Genomic DNA, 15,220 nt, shown 5'->3' with positions numbered 1-15,220 from the left:
TTTTAACATAATCTCTTTTTTTCTTGATTTTATTAGTTTTCCACTTACTTCCCTGGATATTTTGATGGGCAGTACTGGCTTTGGTGGGTGTTCCTTGTATTGGGTAAGTACAGATATCTTGGTTATGTAAATGATTGCTTCTCTATGAAAATTGGTTTGAGCAAAGGTGAGCTAGATAATGACTAACGAGCATACTCACTGATACTTATGAAACATTTTTCAACACCTGGCAACCTTGTTAGACTACAGAGGCACCAACCAACTTACAAGCTATTTACTATCATTATAATAATTTGAGTAGGATTAACAGAGCCAGCTGGTATTATATTCTCTGAAATTTATTGATGTATCATGTACTCTGGATCCTGATTTGGAACGATTTTAAAAGATAATCGCCTGACATGTTTATCCAACAGAAAAGTTATACCAGCATCAATACTGTAATAAAATAATTGGAATTTTAATTCTTTATTTCCTCTTTCCTTGTTCTGAAAAATTCTTATATTTGTTTATAGTGATACGGTCATATGAGAAAGTTTGGGAACCCCTCTTAAAATTCTTTGGAGTTTTGTTTATCATTGGCTGAACTTTCAAAGTAGCAACTTCCTTTTTAATACATAACATGCCTTATGGAAACCGTAGTATTTCATCAGTGACATAAAGTTTATTGGATTAATATACAAAGTGATCATAACAAAATTAGACAAGGGCATACATTTGGGAACCCCAACAGAGATATTACATCAATACTTAGTTGAGCCTCCTTTTGCAAATGTAACAGCCTCTAGATGCCTCCTATAGCCTTTAATGAGTGTCTGGATTCTGGAAGGTGGTATTTTTGATCATTCGTCCATACAAAATCTCTCCAATTCAGTTAAATTTGATGGCTGGCTGATGGCACAGCCTACCCAGCCAACAGGTGCATTTGTATGGCTTTCCTTTACTTCTCCTATCTATAGTTGCTACACTGTGGGGCCCTATTGTGTTCGGGATTCTGCACCATTACCTTCTACTTGCCAATCCCCCTTAGATGCTGTTATCTCAGTAATTTAGCAAATTGAATTGATTATGGCTATGCTCATGTATATGTCGATCTCTTGCAGGATTCCTCCTCTTTCTCAGAGGTTTTATTAATTATGCAAAGGTTCGGAAGATGCCTGATAACTTTTCCACTCTCCCCCGGACCAGAGTTCTCTTTATTTATTAAAGGTATAGTGCATTTGCTTATATCATTCAAAATAGAACTTTACTAAAATAAGGTATATATAGAAAGCTATCATTATTTGAGTAACATGACATACATAGCCAGCTGTGCTGTACTAAACAGTACATTTTTAAGGGACACATATTACTATGTATAACTGTACCGTAACAGCCCCCTACCTTGTTCTTCCTCTGCTTTCCATTATCACCAATTGATCCTAAGTGCCTGCCTTTGGCCTGTGAAGGTGAGTGATGCAAGTAGAGAAAGAAACACAGGAGTGCTATGTGGGTGCTGGTTGCCACTCAGTTCACTTCTGTGTTGTTCAGGTTCTGGAGCTGTTACTGAATCTCCATTCGGTGCAGTTTTGTGTCATTTGCCCCAAACCAAAGCAGTATGTTTTCCTTAAATACAATACAGTAGAACCCCCATTTTAAGTTTTTCAGGGGACCAGGAAAAAAATGGTGCAAAATTCGGGAAAATGTAAAATCAGGGAAGTTTATTATGTGTTATATATTAGTGGGGCCACAAACGATGGTGTAAAATGCAGGAACACTTAAAACCAGGGAATATAGAATTGAGGTTTCACTGTATATAGGTACGTTATAGTGTGTTTCTGGTTACCTTCCCTTTCTGTAGGTTCAGGCTTTACATTTATTTATTGCAGATTCCTTTATCCTGGAACCTGCAAGTAGGAGTTTATTACCTTTTGTTGCTTATATTGTAGCTCTTTCCACCCCTCTGTAATACTTTTCAAATGCTTACTTTGACGTGTGTATATCAGGGGATTTGTACTTATATACCATAGACATCAATAATGTCAGGACATCACCTAATGATACTACGGGTACTAGAGAAAGGATTGAGTAGTTAGTGGGGATAGCCCGGAATAGGGAGAATAACATGAGCAAACACCCAGCAAGAGAGCATACTGGACAGACAGCCAGAGTGACAGAATGGTTATAGTTTCCCTTTATATTTTTTTTTTACTAAAATAAAAGGTTGAATCACTTTTAAACTTTCATACATGTACAAATGGCTTGTATGTAGTTTAGTCACACTATTGCCAAATGCATTACATGAAATTTGCTCCCCTTCTATAAAGGGTCGGCCTCTAACTTCCCATGGCAGCTTTACCATATAGAGGTCTTAATGTATACATGACAGAGGAAGCTGATAATAACCATCTCCATGCAATTTCTGGAAATATTCTCCCCTTTTACTATCAGACATAGTAATTATATATATATATACAGTATATCTGTGTGATCTAATGATTTATTATGTTTATAATATTATAGAATAGTGCTGGAGTAAATTGCCATTTTATTGAAAAAAGCTTCCCAGTAGCCTTAACACTGCATGTGTTATGCCATTATATTTAAGGGGTTCAGGACACAGCTATATTCACCCTTTTTTCAACATGAGCAAAATAAGTAGAGCTGATGCTGAAAATGAATTTGTTATGTATTAGTTATTTTATTATAAGCATTATTTTGCTTTGCCATTTACTATCTTAGCATTAATTAGCTGAGTCAGTCAGTATACTAAGTTCTGCATAAACAACCCCCCCTCCCCCCCAATTTGCCCTTTATTTTGACTGATTTGGCTTACAGACATGTGCACAGTTTTTCTAACTACCTAGCAAAACACAAATATGGACTCTCTTATTGGCCTGTTCATTGCTCTCATATTGTACAAGGGGTGAATACTTACTCTTTAAAATAGGACAAACCCCCTGCATTGGGGAACATTTTGTGGCTTTGCTGTCAGGAGAAAAGCGATGTGACTGGTCCATCCTGTGCATGTACACCGCTTACTGGAACCCCCTTCTGATTATCTTCTGTGTACCTTTTTCATGCAGATGTATTTCGGTCTCAGCCTTCCTGCATCCACCATCGTCCCCCGTATCAGAACACACAGGACACCTGCAGGAAGAGAGTGAACTACTCGAAAAAAACTGAATGGGGAATAAAATCACGTAGGAATTAAAAATACAAAATTCTGACAAAAACATCAAGAAAACAAATAAAATAAGTAACTGCTGAAGATAATGAAGAAAAGGAGCATTTTTTTTTGTTTGTTTTTAGGTGTACAACTTTAATAGTTCTTGCAGAATTCTGGAATCATTAGTGGCTACTGTATAAAATCAAAGCTATCGCAATCAGTTTGTGATGTACTTAATAAAAAGCCTTATATATTGTTTGTAAAGGTTTCCACTGCGGTTACTGCACCTCTTGTGCCAGCAGGGGGCAGCATTGCTTTATTTTGTTTTTCCATCTCTTCTTTTACCTGCAGCGCAAATGTCTGTGTACTGTATTGTGTTTTGCTTTAGTCAGTCCTCAAACTTGAGGTTCCATTCGCTAGGCTCTTGCAAGCAGCACCCTGGTTCTTTCTATAAATATAATTTAATAATGTGTATATAACTTGATCGACAAGCAGAATTATGACATACACACTTAACTGGAAGGAAAACTTGGTTGTTTTTTTTTTTATTAAATAATTAAAAATATTATCTGAATGAAATTGTGGAAATTGCAGCAAAATAGAGTCTCTTTCCCTGCCGTAGTCCGAGCATTTTTAACAGAACCGTTGTACATGGTGATTATGCACAAGTAGGCACGGTGTAACCTTAACTTGTAAACGATAGCAACCAATTGGCTGCTTTTACTGATCTAGCAAAGTTGAAAATGATTGGTTGCTATGGATTACAAGGCAAGGGCAAACGTTGCCCATGTTTCGGTATAACCCAGTAACAATAAATAGGCAATCTTTATATTTAGTGTAGTCAATAACATATTAATTTGCCTATAAAATGAGCCAGTACTAAAAAACTGAAACCTGCTTTTGTGAAAGAAGCCATAGTACATACATAAAGCTGGAGTTATTTTGCTTTCTTTAAAGCACCCAAAGCCCCTTTGGCCCTTGAGATTTTCACAGGCGGTAAAGCAATGGCCTTGTTAATGGGAAGCTCAACAGAACCTTGGGCCCGACTTGGATCTCTACTGCCATATTTGCTGTGTTAGATCTAGGGCTTGTTGCTTCGGTACTGTTCGATTCCCAGGTTTCCAACTGGAAAATCTCATTCTAAGTGATTTACCCTCTAGCTAGCAACACATGGGCTTAGCAAGTATCCAGGCGAATAGGAACACCGGGCTTTGCAGCATGTCAAAACATTTTCCTAAATTCTAATTTATTCTAAATGATACGTTTAGATTCTATAAACCTTTGGAGCTTCTTTCCTCAAGCAGGGTCATAATTCATTTCAGCTGCCAGAGGGTGGTCCGGGTGGTGTTTATACAACCTCCAATACATCGATGCTTTACTGCTCAAATTGCAGGCTGCTGAACTCCACTCACATTAGTAAAGGGGTGCAAGGCTAGAATGTTGTCCCCTGTGGGCAGCAGAGTACAAATGGGCACCACATCATGTACCTGTACTTTATTGTGCTTTTAAATTGTGTAAGCAGAACTTTGCATTTTGTGTAGACTGATATGCACCTTGTTTTGCCAAGTGGCAATTCACTTTAAAGTTTTATGTTAAAAAGAAATGTAAATATAGCAGAATATTAATAAATGTCACTTATGTAGCTAATCTGGGAGTATCATTTGTTATTGCAATGATAGAGCTGGGGCACTGGCTCATTATGTACATGCATTGTGTCCCATTAGTTCACAAAGGGGGGTTCTTTACAAATTACTATTGTTTCCCTCAGCTGGAGTGCAGGCTCTATTAGCCCACAGCTCCAGTAGGTAAGGATGCACCAAATCCCCCTTTTCTGGATTCGGACGACTACTGAATTTTTCTTAGTATAGGGGTAAAATGCAATATACGTCATAATAAAGTTATCCATGTGGTAAACTATATGGAAATGAAACCTTAATAACAGCTATTTGCAATTTAAGCCAATAAATGCATTTTGTACATTATAACTAATGTATCACATTTAAAAGGGGACGGCTTGTTCCAACTAAGGTTTTCCCTTCAAGCAGGGCAAGAAGCCCTGGGTCCCCATATTGATGATTAAAGGGGATGTAAAGGCAAAGAAAAAAATATTGTAAAAATGTTTTTTTGTTTTCATTTTATGTAGAGAAGCAGTAGATGCAATTTTTTTGCCTCACATAAACTTCTTTCACAAATGAATTAAGGTGGATATCCCTGTAGTGAGCACTATTTTATTTTTTGGTGTACTACCACCATTAAGGTGGCCACACATGTGGCGATCTGACGATGTTTTGCGCACGAAACATTGTCAGACCCGCCACACACCGTCCAGGGCTGAAACAGCAGATTAGGAGGTAGAAACAATAGGATTTCTACCTCCTTCTGCCGATTCAGCCCTGACGGCAGATTTTGGTCAGGCGCCTTCTATGGCGCCCGATCAAAATTTTCTAACCTGGCCGATTGGCAAGTCGTCCGATTTCATCAGCTTCCTGCGATATCGGTTGACTCGCCGACATGCCATACACGCACCGAATATCGTACGAAATGAGGTTTCGTACGATATTATCGGTGCGTGTATGGCCAGCTTTAATGTGGGTATGGTCTTAAAAGCTCTTGTGATAACATGCGGGTGGTTTAAAAAAGGAATGGTCAAAAACAACACTGTCCTACTTGAACTTTCGAGCAGTGGAATGACTAGTTATTGTGCCCCATGGGGCCCCTGATATTTGGGAACAAGACCGTTTCTGTAAACATATATTACAGTTCCTTATCAGTCCTATGGGGACTCCTATAGTTCTTGGGCCCTCCAACAACTGCAGGATCTGTTTTCTCTATAGTCACACCTCTGCTTACAACTAAAATGATTGGTGGATTTCTATCACAGTAGAAACGTATTGATCGTTTGTGTAGTGCACACAAGGGATGTGGCCAAAAATGTTGGTACTATGTACTAGAGTTCATGAGGGGGGTTTCCAAATAAATGAATACAGGGCCCCAACATTTCTGATGGCAGCCCTGCATGTGATATTGGTATAACCGAGACTTGTTTGGATATGTTAATGTTTTGAGTAATAGTTTTTCTGTGGAGGACAATACAGGTATGGGACCTGTTATCCAGAATGCTCAGGACCTAAGGTTTTCCGGATAAGGGGTCTTTCCATAATTCGGATCTCCATACCTTAAGTCTACTAAAAAAAATATTTGAACAGTAATTAAACCCAATAGGATTGTTTTGCCTCCAATAGGGATTAATTTTATCTTAGTTGTGATCAAGTACAAGTACAAGGTTTTGTCTCATTATTACAGAGAAAAAGGAAACAACTTTTAAAAATGTGAATTATTTGATGAACATGGAGTCAATGGGAGATTGTTTTCTGTAATTCAGAACTTTCTGGGTAATGGATTTCTGGATAATGGGTCCCAAAATTGTACCTGCTTTTGAGACCCCCCTTGTATGTTATTTGGATCATTCTGACCATAAATAGAGTTACTTTAGAAGAGCAATAGTCCCCTTGTCCTCAAAGTTAAACTACTTTTCCAGTTTACTGCTGTGGTGCCCACCGGCTCCTCTATGCTACATTGTCTTTTGAGAGACATGTTTTCCAGTAATTCCTTGCCTTGGAGAGATTCTGTGTCACATATTTGCTCAGGTGTAGCACGCAAATATTATGAAATCCCCAGGGGGTTTGTAATATCTGGCGTTAATGCTGCATTAGGTAACCCTTTCCTTCTCATTAATGCTATGCTGTAATGCAGATAAGAATGATTAGGATTCAGCAGAGGTACATTCTTGTCTGATATATGACATATGAATTCAACCAGCTGTAATCTTGCCCCAACCTCCCTCTGCATTGGGATAGAATGCTGATACATACAGGAAAGAAATTTAGACTAGAAAATAATATAATAATTTTTGCAAGATGAGCAAAAAAAATGGTGACTGGGTGCTTATTTTATATGCTTGCTGAATGGTTATTACATAAGCCAGAGGCTGGCCGAGCAATAAAGGCACACAAGGCCAGCCAAAACTTTGCACCCCTTGCGTGCTCATTAGAAGCCAATGGATCCGAGTGACCCCCTGCTTGCCACAGCTCTTGTCCGTCACCCTATAGAGCTCCATAGTGTTCCATACAGGGAAGGCTGAGTAGGAAACAGTAGGTACATGCCTACCCCAGTTCTGGAACTGACACAAGCATTCACTAGGTAGCAGTAACTTCCTATGTTTTGGTTTGCAGGGCCTTATTTTCTATATAGGAAGCAGAGAGACCACTATTTTTCATTTTTCTGTGATCATTGCATACACAAACTTTCCTGTATCTGTGCAGAGGGGAGGGGGCAGCCAGAGGTCCAATGCTTATGGCAGCATCAGATTGAAACACAGTGTTAATGGTATGGAATGTAATATTGTAATAGGTACAAACTTGCTCTAGAAACTCAATCAGATACTTGCTTCCAAAGAGTAGACCTGTTCTATATTCCTATGGATTAGTAGAAGAGGAGCAAACTTATTATTAAATTATTATTAACAGAACATATGTTCTCCCCAACAATTATTTTGTAGGTTGGGGGTAAGTAAGCTGGATGTAAACAATTTTTGATCTCTGCGGGCTTGGATATGACTGTGTATAGCATAGAATAAAGCAGGGGGCCCCAGCCTGTTTAACCTGTGTGCCACATTCAATAGTAAAAAGAGTTGGGGTGCAAAACAAGTTCCTTGAGAATGCCAAATAAGGGCTTTGATTGGCTATGTGGTAGCCCCTATGTGTACTGGCAGCCTACACTAGTAGACCTGGTTTTTATGCAACCAAAACTTGCCTCCAAGCCAGGAATTCTAAAATAGGCACCTGATTTGAGGCCACTGGGAGCAACATCCAAGGGGTTGGGGAGCAACATGTTGCTCGTAAAGCTGGCCATACACGCACCGATAATATCGTACGAAACCTTATTTCGTACGATATTCGGTGCGTGTATGGCATGTCGGCGAGTCGACCGATATCGCAGGAAGCTGCTGAAATCGGTCGACTCGCCGATCGGGCAGGTTAGAAAATTTTGATTGGGCGCCATAGAAGGCGCCTGACCAAAATCTGCCGTCAGGGCTGAATCGGCAGAAGGAGGTAGAAATCCTATTGTTTCTACCTCCTTATCTGCTGTTTCAGCCCTGAACGGTGTGTGGCGGATCTGACGATGTTTCATGCGACCGATGGTCGCACGAAACATCGTCAGATCACCACGTGTATGGCCAGCTTAAGCCTATAGTTCTAGATTTTTCCTGAGGAGAACTGTACAGCTGATACTAAAGCACATTAATAAATACCTTTTTTAATTGTTAAGATCAGATCAACTTTTCTTATCTCAACATAAGATCTGTAACTACTGTGACTATTACTCTCTTATGAAAATTCCAGCCATACAGCATGACATAATTGCTACTTTGTGGGGAAACCAATACAGATAATAAGGATGCACCAAATCCAGGATTCAGTTCGGGATTCGGCCAAGATTCATCCTTTTTCAGCAGGATTCGGCCAAATACACGTGCCTGGCTGAACCAAATCTGAATCATGTAGATATTCATCATATAAACACAGAAGTTAAAAATTTTTAACCCTCTTTCACCCTTCTGCATGCGCAAATTAGGATATAAATTTGGATCAATATTTGGGCAAATCTTCTAAAAAGGTCTCTGTGTTCGGCCGGATATTGGATTCAATGCATCCCTAACAGATATCAATTTGAATACAGGTATGAGATCCCTTATCCAGAAACCCGTTATCCAGAAAGCTCTGAATTACGGAAAACCTGTCTCCCATAGACTCCATTTTAATCAAATAATTCAGAATTTTAAAACTGATTTCCTTTTTCTCTGTAATAATAAAACAGTACCTTGTACTTGATCCCAACTAAGATATCATTAATCCTTATTGGATGCAAAACAAACCTATTGGGTTTAAGTAATGTTTTATTAACTTTTTAGTAGACTTAAGGTATGGAGATCCAAATTACGGAAAGACCCCTTATCCAGAATACCCTTGGTCCCGAACATTCTGGATAATGGGTCCTATACTTGTACAAATTTCTGTGCAAGCACAAACAAATCTGTAATTTGTGATTTTTACATTTTTTTAATTCTAATTTTCAAATAAATCCCAACCAACACTACTATATTTTGCATTTTGTACATTTCTTTGAGCCTTAATTTTTTGTACCTTTACACAAACCTGTATTCCTTTATTGATACCTTCTAACAACTTCTGCCTTGTGATTGTGTGTTCCCCTCATAATAACTCTGGGCTAGCAAGCTCAGGGAATGACATACAGTAAACTTCAGTTAAACAATGTGGTTTGGGCCAAGCTTGTGAGCAGACACACCCTCCACTGTGCTATTTAATTTGGTATGCCATGCAGAAAATTGTCATGTACAGCTGTATGAACAATGGCTTCCTAGCCAAAGCTTGTTGGTATGATGGCTGAACACTGGCACACACCTCTCCTAGTTCACTGTGTTTTTCTCTTCCAGCAGAGAACGAGAAACAATCAGATGTCTTTGCGGCGCCCCGGATGTGTTTTGTGCACACTGCCATTGAGAGCGGCTTGTTTTGGTTTGCACGGCCCAGGTATCCTTTACACCTGGAGGCTCTGTTTGCTCACAGAAGCAGTTAAGAAAGGTCATTAGGGTTGTCATGCCAAAGAAGTTCCTATGGGAATCATTCGAGAGATTCAATGCCATGTTTTCTTAACTGTATTTGTCTTCCTGTTTTGTTTGCATCTGCTGTATTTTTGGTATCTCGATTGAATGAGTTCAGGAAGCCGCACCTTCTTATGATTTCCTGGTGTTCCACGGAACAAAAAAAAACTTTGACCAAGAGGATCATACCATTATGGACACCTTCTGACAACTGATTGTAAATGTATTTACCTACAACCTGATACAATAAAATGACTGCACGTGTTCATTTTAAGCAGTGACGCCCAACCAGTGGCTTGCGAGCAACATGTTTCTCACAAACAGGACTTGGGATTTATATTAAGGCACCCAAGGGTCTGTGCCTAGGGTGGCAGGTTTTGGGTGGGCAGCCCCCAGGTGCCTATTTAGTCATTACTAGTTTAGAAAAAAAAATGCTTCGCCATAGAAAAATCCATAGAAAATCTGGTGACGGAGCTGGGAGAATGTGTGCTGTGCGGACCTTAATACAGCCCTGCTCACAAACCCCTTGGATGTTCTTCCCAGTGGCCTTAAATCAGATGTTTAATTTGAAATAGTTGGCTTGGAGGCAAGTTTTGCTTGCATAAAAACCAGCTGTACTGCCAAACAGAACCTCCTGTGGACATATAGGAGCTACCAAATAGCCAATCACAGCTCATTTTTGGCACACTAGGATTTTTTTTTATGCTTATGTTGCACCCCAACTCTTTTTACATTTATATGTAGCTCATTGGTAAAAAGAGTTGGGGATCCCTAATATTATGACTGCTCAAGTGTACAGTAGGTAAGGCACAATGAGGCTCCTGCTGGGCTGTACTAAATGAACTATTAATAACCAGAGAAACCAGAAAAAGGACTTAATAACCTTACATATAACATAAATAAATACATTCCTGGTGCACATTCCTTATCTTAAATAGCAAAAGGGTCAAGTTCTAGGAACCAATTGTGTGTAGGTATGTACAAACCAGCACCAATGGGCAACATATATTGTAGTATTTGCGCCATTTAATTTAATCACAGAATGGCATTGTTATTGTTTTTTCCTGAACCAAAAAGGACAAAATCAGCAGAATCTGTTCCTCTGCTAATGATGAGTTCCCTAGGAACTGAAATGGGCATTGAACCTGGGCTGCCATGAATAACAGGACTGGGGCATAAGGATGGAACCTTTTTTCCCAAAAGATATCACTTATTATTGTGTAATCCATAGTATCCATATTCATTTTATACAAGTCAGCTCTCAGAGTTTATTTTGCCTTAGCACCTACTTACCACATACAGGATTAGTCTAGGAAAACAGGGTGCTCCCTATTGATTGCTATTGAAGAATGGGAGTCAAATGGAAATGTATAAGAAGTTTAAATGACAAAGTAAGAAACTGAACCCCTAGTCTGTGGCCTGGTTTGTGCCTTTGCAGAGCTTGGTGTTTGGTCATTTGTAGTTAATTTGTTGAGTGGGTGGGACAAGGCTTACCTTGTACTATTCATTTTATTTTGTAACCAAAAGGTTTTCCTTCTGTATTTACTGTATGAAACTGTAACATTTGGGTTATTGGGTGGAAAAGGGCTGGGCCAGTACAACTGCCTTAGGGCTACAGAGTTTTCTTTGCTCCCCAAGTCATTTTGCAAACAAACAGTCCTCTGCCCTCACCAACAGCAATATATGACAATATGTTGAGGTTCTTTAATACATTGACTAGGGCAAACATACATTTAGTTCCTTGTTTGCTTGTAACATTTAGTAACCCCCTTGATTTAACACTCGTCCTCTGCTCCTCTCATTTGTTCTTAGTTTACTTTTATTTTTGCTCTTTCTCTCTCAGTTTTGCTTCCCTTTACCCATGTCATTATTTCCTCTTTCACCTTATACTCCCTTTTCCCCCTATTTGCTAATAATCTGTTATTTGGGCTTCTCTTAGTGTTTTGAATACCTGTGTGTCAGTTTATATAAGGCTACTGAGTTCTTATGGGGAACATGGAATCTACACGAAAAATGAATATTGAAATCAGATTGCCTATATCGTCTGTACTGGATCTTGGGGCAAGATGCGGCACTGTCCAAACTGTATTTATTAATGTGCCCACCCCTAGTTTCTAGCTAGAAACCCGGCTAGGGACCGGGGCCCATAGCCAGATACACCATTGCTTGCCCCCTGCTTTAGTTGATGAGGAACAGTGCTCAGCCGTGCACTTTGAGCATGTTTACTTGAATTTCCCTTTGTATTTATATCCCCTTTAAAAATGTAGGCGCAAGTGCAATCATCCTATGTGATCTCCCTGCCTCTCAGCATCTGTGCTGCATTACCCAGGATCCTCTGCCAAGCAGCCATTTTGCAGAAGGTTTCTCAAACTCTAGCTATTGTTAAATATTCTTCTGTTTTTCAAGCTAATTCTGGAGCCTTTGGTTGTGTCACTTCTGAAAAATCCTTACATGGCAGTACGTTAGATTTTGGCATTTCATGCAAATTGAATTTGGGCCGGCAGCACCCTGAGGATCTTGACTCACAGCAAGAAATGTCACAGCGCTGCACACGTCAGTGCAAGATGAAATTGTTTTTAACAGCTCTGCTCCTGTAATCCTGGTGTTGAAACAGCTCAGTTCCTTTGAAATGGCTAAGTCAAGCATGTCGTCCTTAGAGTAATGGGCTTAAGAGGAACTTCCCTGGAATCATGTAGCGACAGAGCCTAGTAGGCAGGATTTTGCCAGTAAGAGGATGTATGCTAGTTGCTAGGCTGGAGCACTCCCACTGAGTATTTGTCACTTCACTGCCTTACATCTCGGGCTCCCAAGTCCCTCTGAATTACATGAACTTTAATGGCAGCCCAGCTATCCCAGTCACTGAAGTGTCAGAAGCATTTCTCAGTTCTTTTTGCATGACAATCATCCCATGGCATGGGTCTATGCAAGGTTACATAGGCGTCTGCCACTATTGCCCCCTATTAGTGAAGTTAACCTTTTCCTCTTTGGAAAACAGAAAACATGCAGTATAGGTTTACTAATGTGATCTCTGGATGCTGGCTTATTAAAAATGCAACATGCGGTGCCCTATGGATTCATAGGGCACAGTTTCTTTATTTACAAGGTTACAAGAATCTCAGCCTGGTGCAAGATGGCAGCAGTAGTGACCCACACCCTGAGCAGAAAGGTAGGGGAAATTTCCTTATAAATGCACAAAGACCTGGTGCTGAATGGCTTGTTGTAAGATAATTGACTTCCTTGTATGCATGTGTATTTCCTGATTAAGGGAAGGGATGGACATTTCATATATATTTGTTTTAGCAGGGGAGTTTTGGCACCTAGTGCTGCCCCAAGGTGGTTTAGGGGAGGCCTTTCCCTTTACCCATTTACGCTTAGTTTTTGCATCAGAGGGGGTCAAGGAGGGCCGCATCACCAGTGCAGAGAGTGCAATATCACATTTTGATAATGAAAATGTCTTGTTTTTATATATTTATATTAAATTTATATATAATAAAGCATATTGTTTCCAAAAATCGCTTTCTACACTAGAAAAGACAAAATTCTGATTTAAAAATCTGAAGTTACCAGGAGCGGCTTTTTGATGCCCCTGGTAACCTGAGGGCCCCTGCCACCTCAGACAAGTTTCTCAAATCACCTCATGGTAGCAGTGCCCCTGTCTTTTAGCTTCTTTTACCTTAATCTGTCATGGAGACCTTTGGCAAACTATCTGTGAGTTCATAACTTGCCTCTCTTCTTGTGTTCTTCTTCTATAAAGCCACCTTTCTCTTCAGGTTGCACTCCCAATTACTTGAGTGCCGTATTTAAACAGTTTCATCACAATTCATTTTACTAAGGCAAAAGAAAAGTGTTAGCGCCACCTATATGGTATCCAGTACCAGCAGTGAGGCTCATGGGTAGCGGCGGATAAAATACTCTTTGTCAAAAAAAATCCCTCCTCATTACAATAACCAGATTATGTGGGTGTTCCACCCTTTGTTAGATTATTGCTTCTCTTAAAAAATGGTATTGAGCGGCTTTATAAAGAACATATAAAGACATTATAACCGGAGACAACAGAGAAGTATAAAAACTCAGATCAAGAGGATGCCTGATAATAATGTTGACTTTACAGTTTATATGACTTTTTTTTGTTGAAGTTTATTACTAGAGCCAGTGCATTACTGAATAGCAAAACCCACAGTCGCCTATAAATCTCATGTTAAAATGTAACTAGTGACATAATAATAAAATGTATTTGCAGCAAGAGAGACATAATAATTTAGTATCAAGCTTATTACTTTTAATGACCATTATCTGCAAATATGTATTGATCTTTCTCTGTCAACATTGCTAAAGAGGATGACTTTGAAAAAAGAAAGCCAGAAAGGGAACAGCTTTACAGAGGCACAGTATAGTGATTTCATGGCTCCATATTGGAAGACAAAATCACAACCCTAGGGTGAGGAACACTGTATAGCAAGACTCTATAAGTGTTCTTTTCCATCTCTCTAAGCTTGGTTTTACTAAGAAGGCCAATTGTTACCAGGGGGCATTCTTTTGTGACTCAACAATGATGAAAACTGGCATTCTAAACCTTGTTTGAGTTACCTGCTTTAATGGAAAGCAGTTCTGAGAGGCAGGGTAAGTGCCTACTTGGGCCTTATGGGGAAATTGTTGGTTTATAATGGTCCATTTAGAAGCCTACCAGCATACCTGTGCCTGACTGTGTATTTACAGATTATTTCAATATGTACATGTGTTAGAATTTCTTTTCCCTATATCACCCTTGTTCAGGTGGGTGATATCAGACTGATCTGATCAGATCATATTGGCGGGAAGCAAGCCACTGGGCAAGTACCACATCAGCCACTTCAAGCCGATGTGTTCCTCATTCCAACTGAAGTTTTAAACCTGTCTGATCGACATCTGGCCAATTTTCTGCCAGATATCAGTTGGGTAGGCACTTTGGAGGGCTCTATACCTGGGTCGATAAGCTGAAAACTTGGTCTGTAGGCAGCTTTTATCTGCCCCTGTATGGCCACCTTTACTCAATGACCTTGCTATGTCTCGGTTTGATAGATTTAAACAGCTACAACCAAGGCCCATTCATATATAGGCATGGTAACCCCTTTTAACTAGGGATAATGTGCAGCAAGAACACATTTATGAATACTATACACATTAAAAAAGATGCACAAAAGGTGCTTGTTTGTTAAGGTGTCTATCAGTGTTTAAACAGAGCTGGCGGGAAGTATTAGCTTCTATATCAGCCCCTTATCTGGGACGATATTTATTCACACACATTCATCAGTCACGAGTCTGACTAACCACATTGACACAGGCTTTAAAAGCCCATACACCATACTACTGTGTAGCTGCCATTGTGTTCCCATCAAGAGAAAACATCCGAT

The 15,220-nt window shown here is 39.6% G+C and overlaps 1 protein-coding gene across 2 annotated transcripts in view; it reads left to right on the top strand.

Annotated features, from left to right (window-relative positions):
• The window catches only part of ndfip1 (Nedd4 family interacting protein 1), a 33,576-nt gene extending 28,781 nt beyond the window's left edge, over positions 1-4,795 (top strand). For both annotated transcript variants that reach the window (XM_012959155.3, NM_001032334.1), the window contains 3 exon segments: positions 37-103; positions 1,104-1,209; positions 3,066-4,795. In XM_012959155.3, the coding sequence (XP_012814609.1) occupies positions 37-103; positions 1,104-1,207 (171 nt within the window). In that variant the 3' untranslated portion in view covers positions 1,208-1,209; positions 3,066-4,795.
• The last annotated feature ends 10,425 nt before the right edge of the window (positions 4,796-15,220 follow it).

The sequence above is a fragment of the Xenopus tropicalis genome, chromosome 3 (assembly GCF_000004195.4).
Source record: "Xenopus tropicalis strain Nigerian chromosome 3, UCB_Xtro_10.0, whole genome shotgun sequence".
NCBI lineage: Eukaryota > Metazoa > Chordata > Amphibia > Anura > Pipidae > Xenopus > Xenopus tropicalis.
This window is presented reverse-complemented; position numbering and strand designations above follow the sequence as displayed.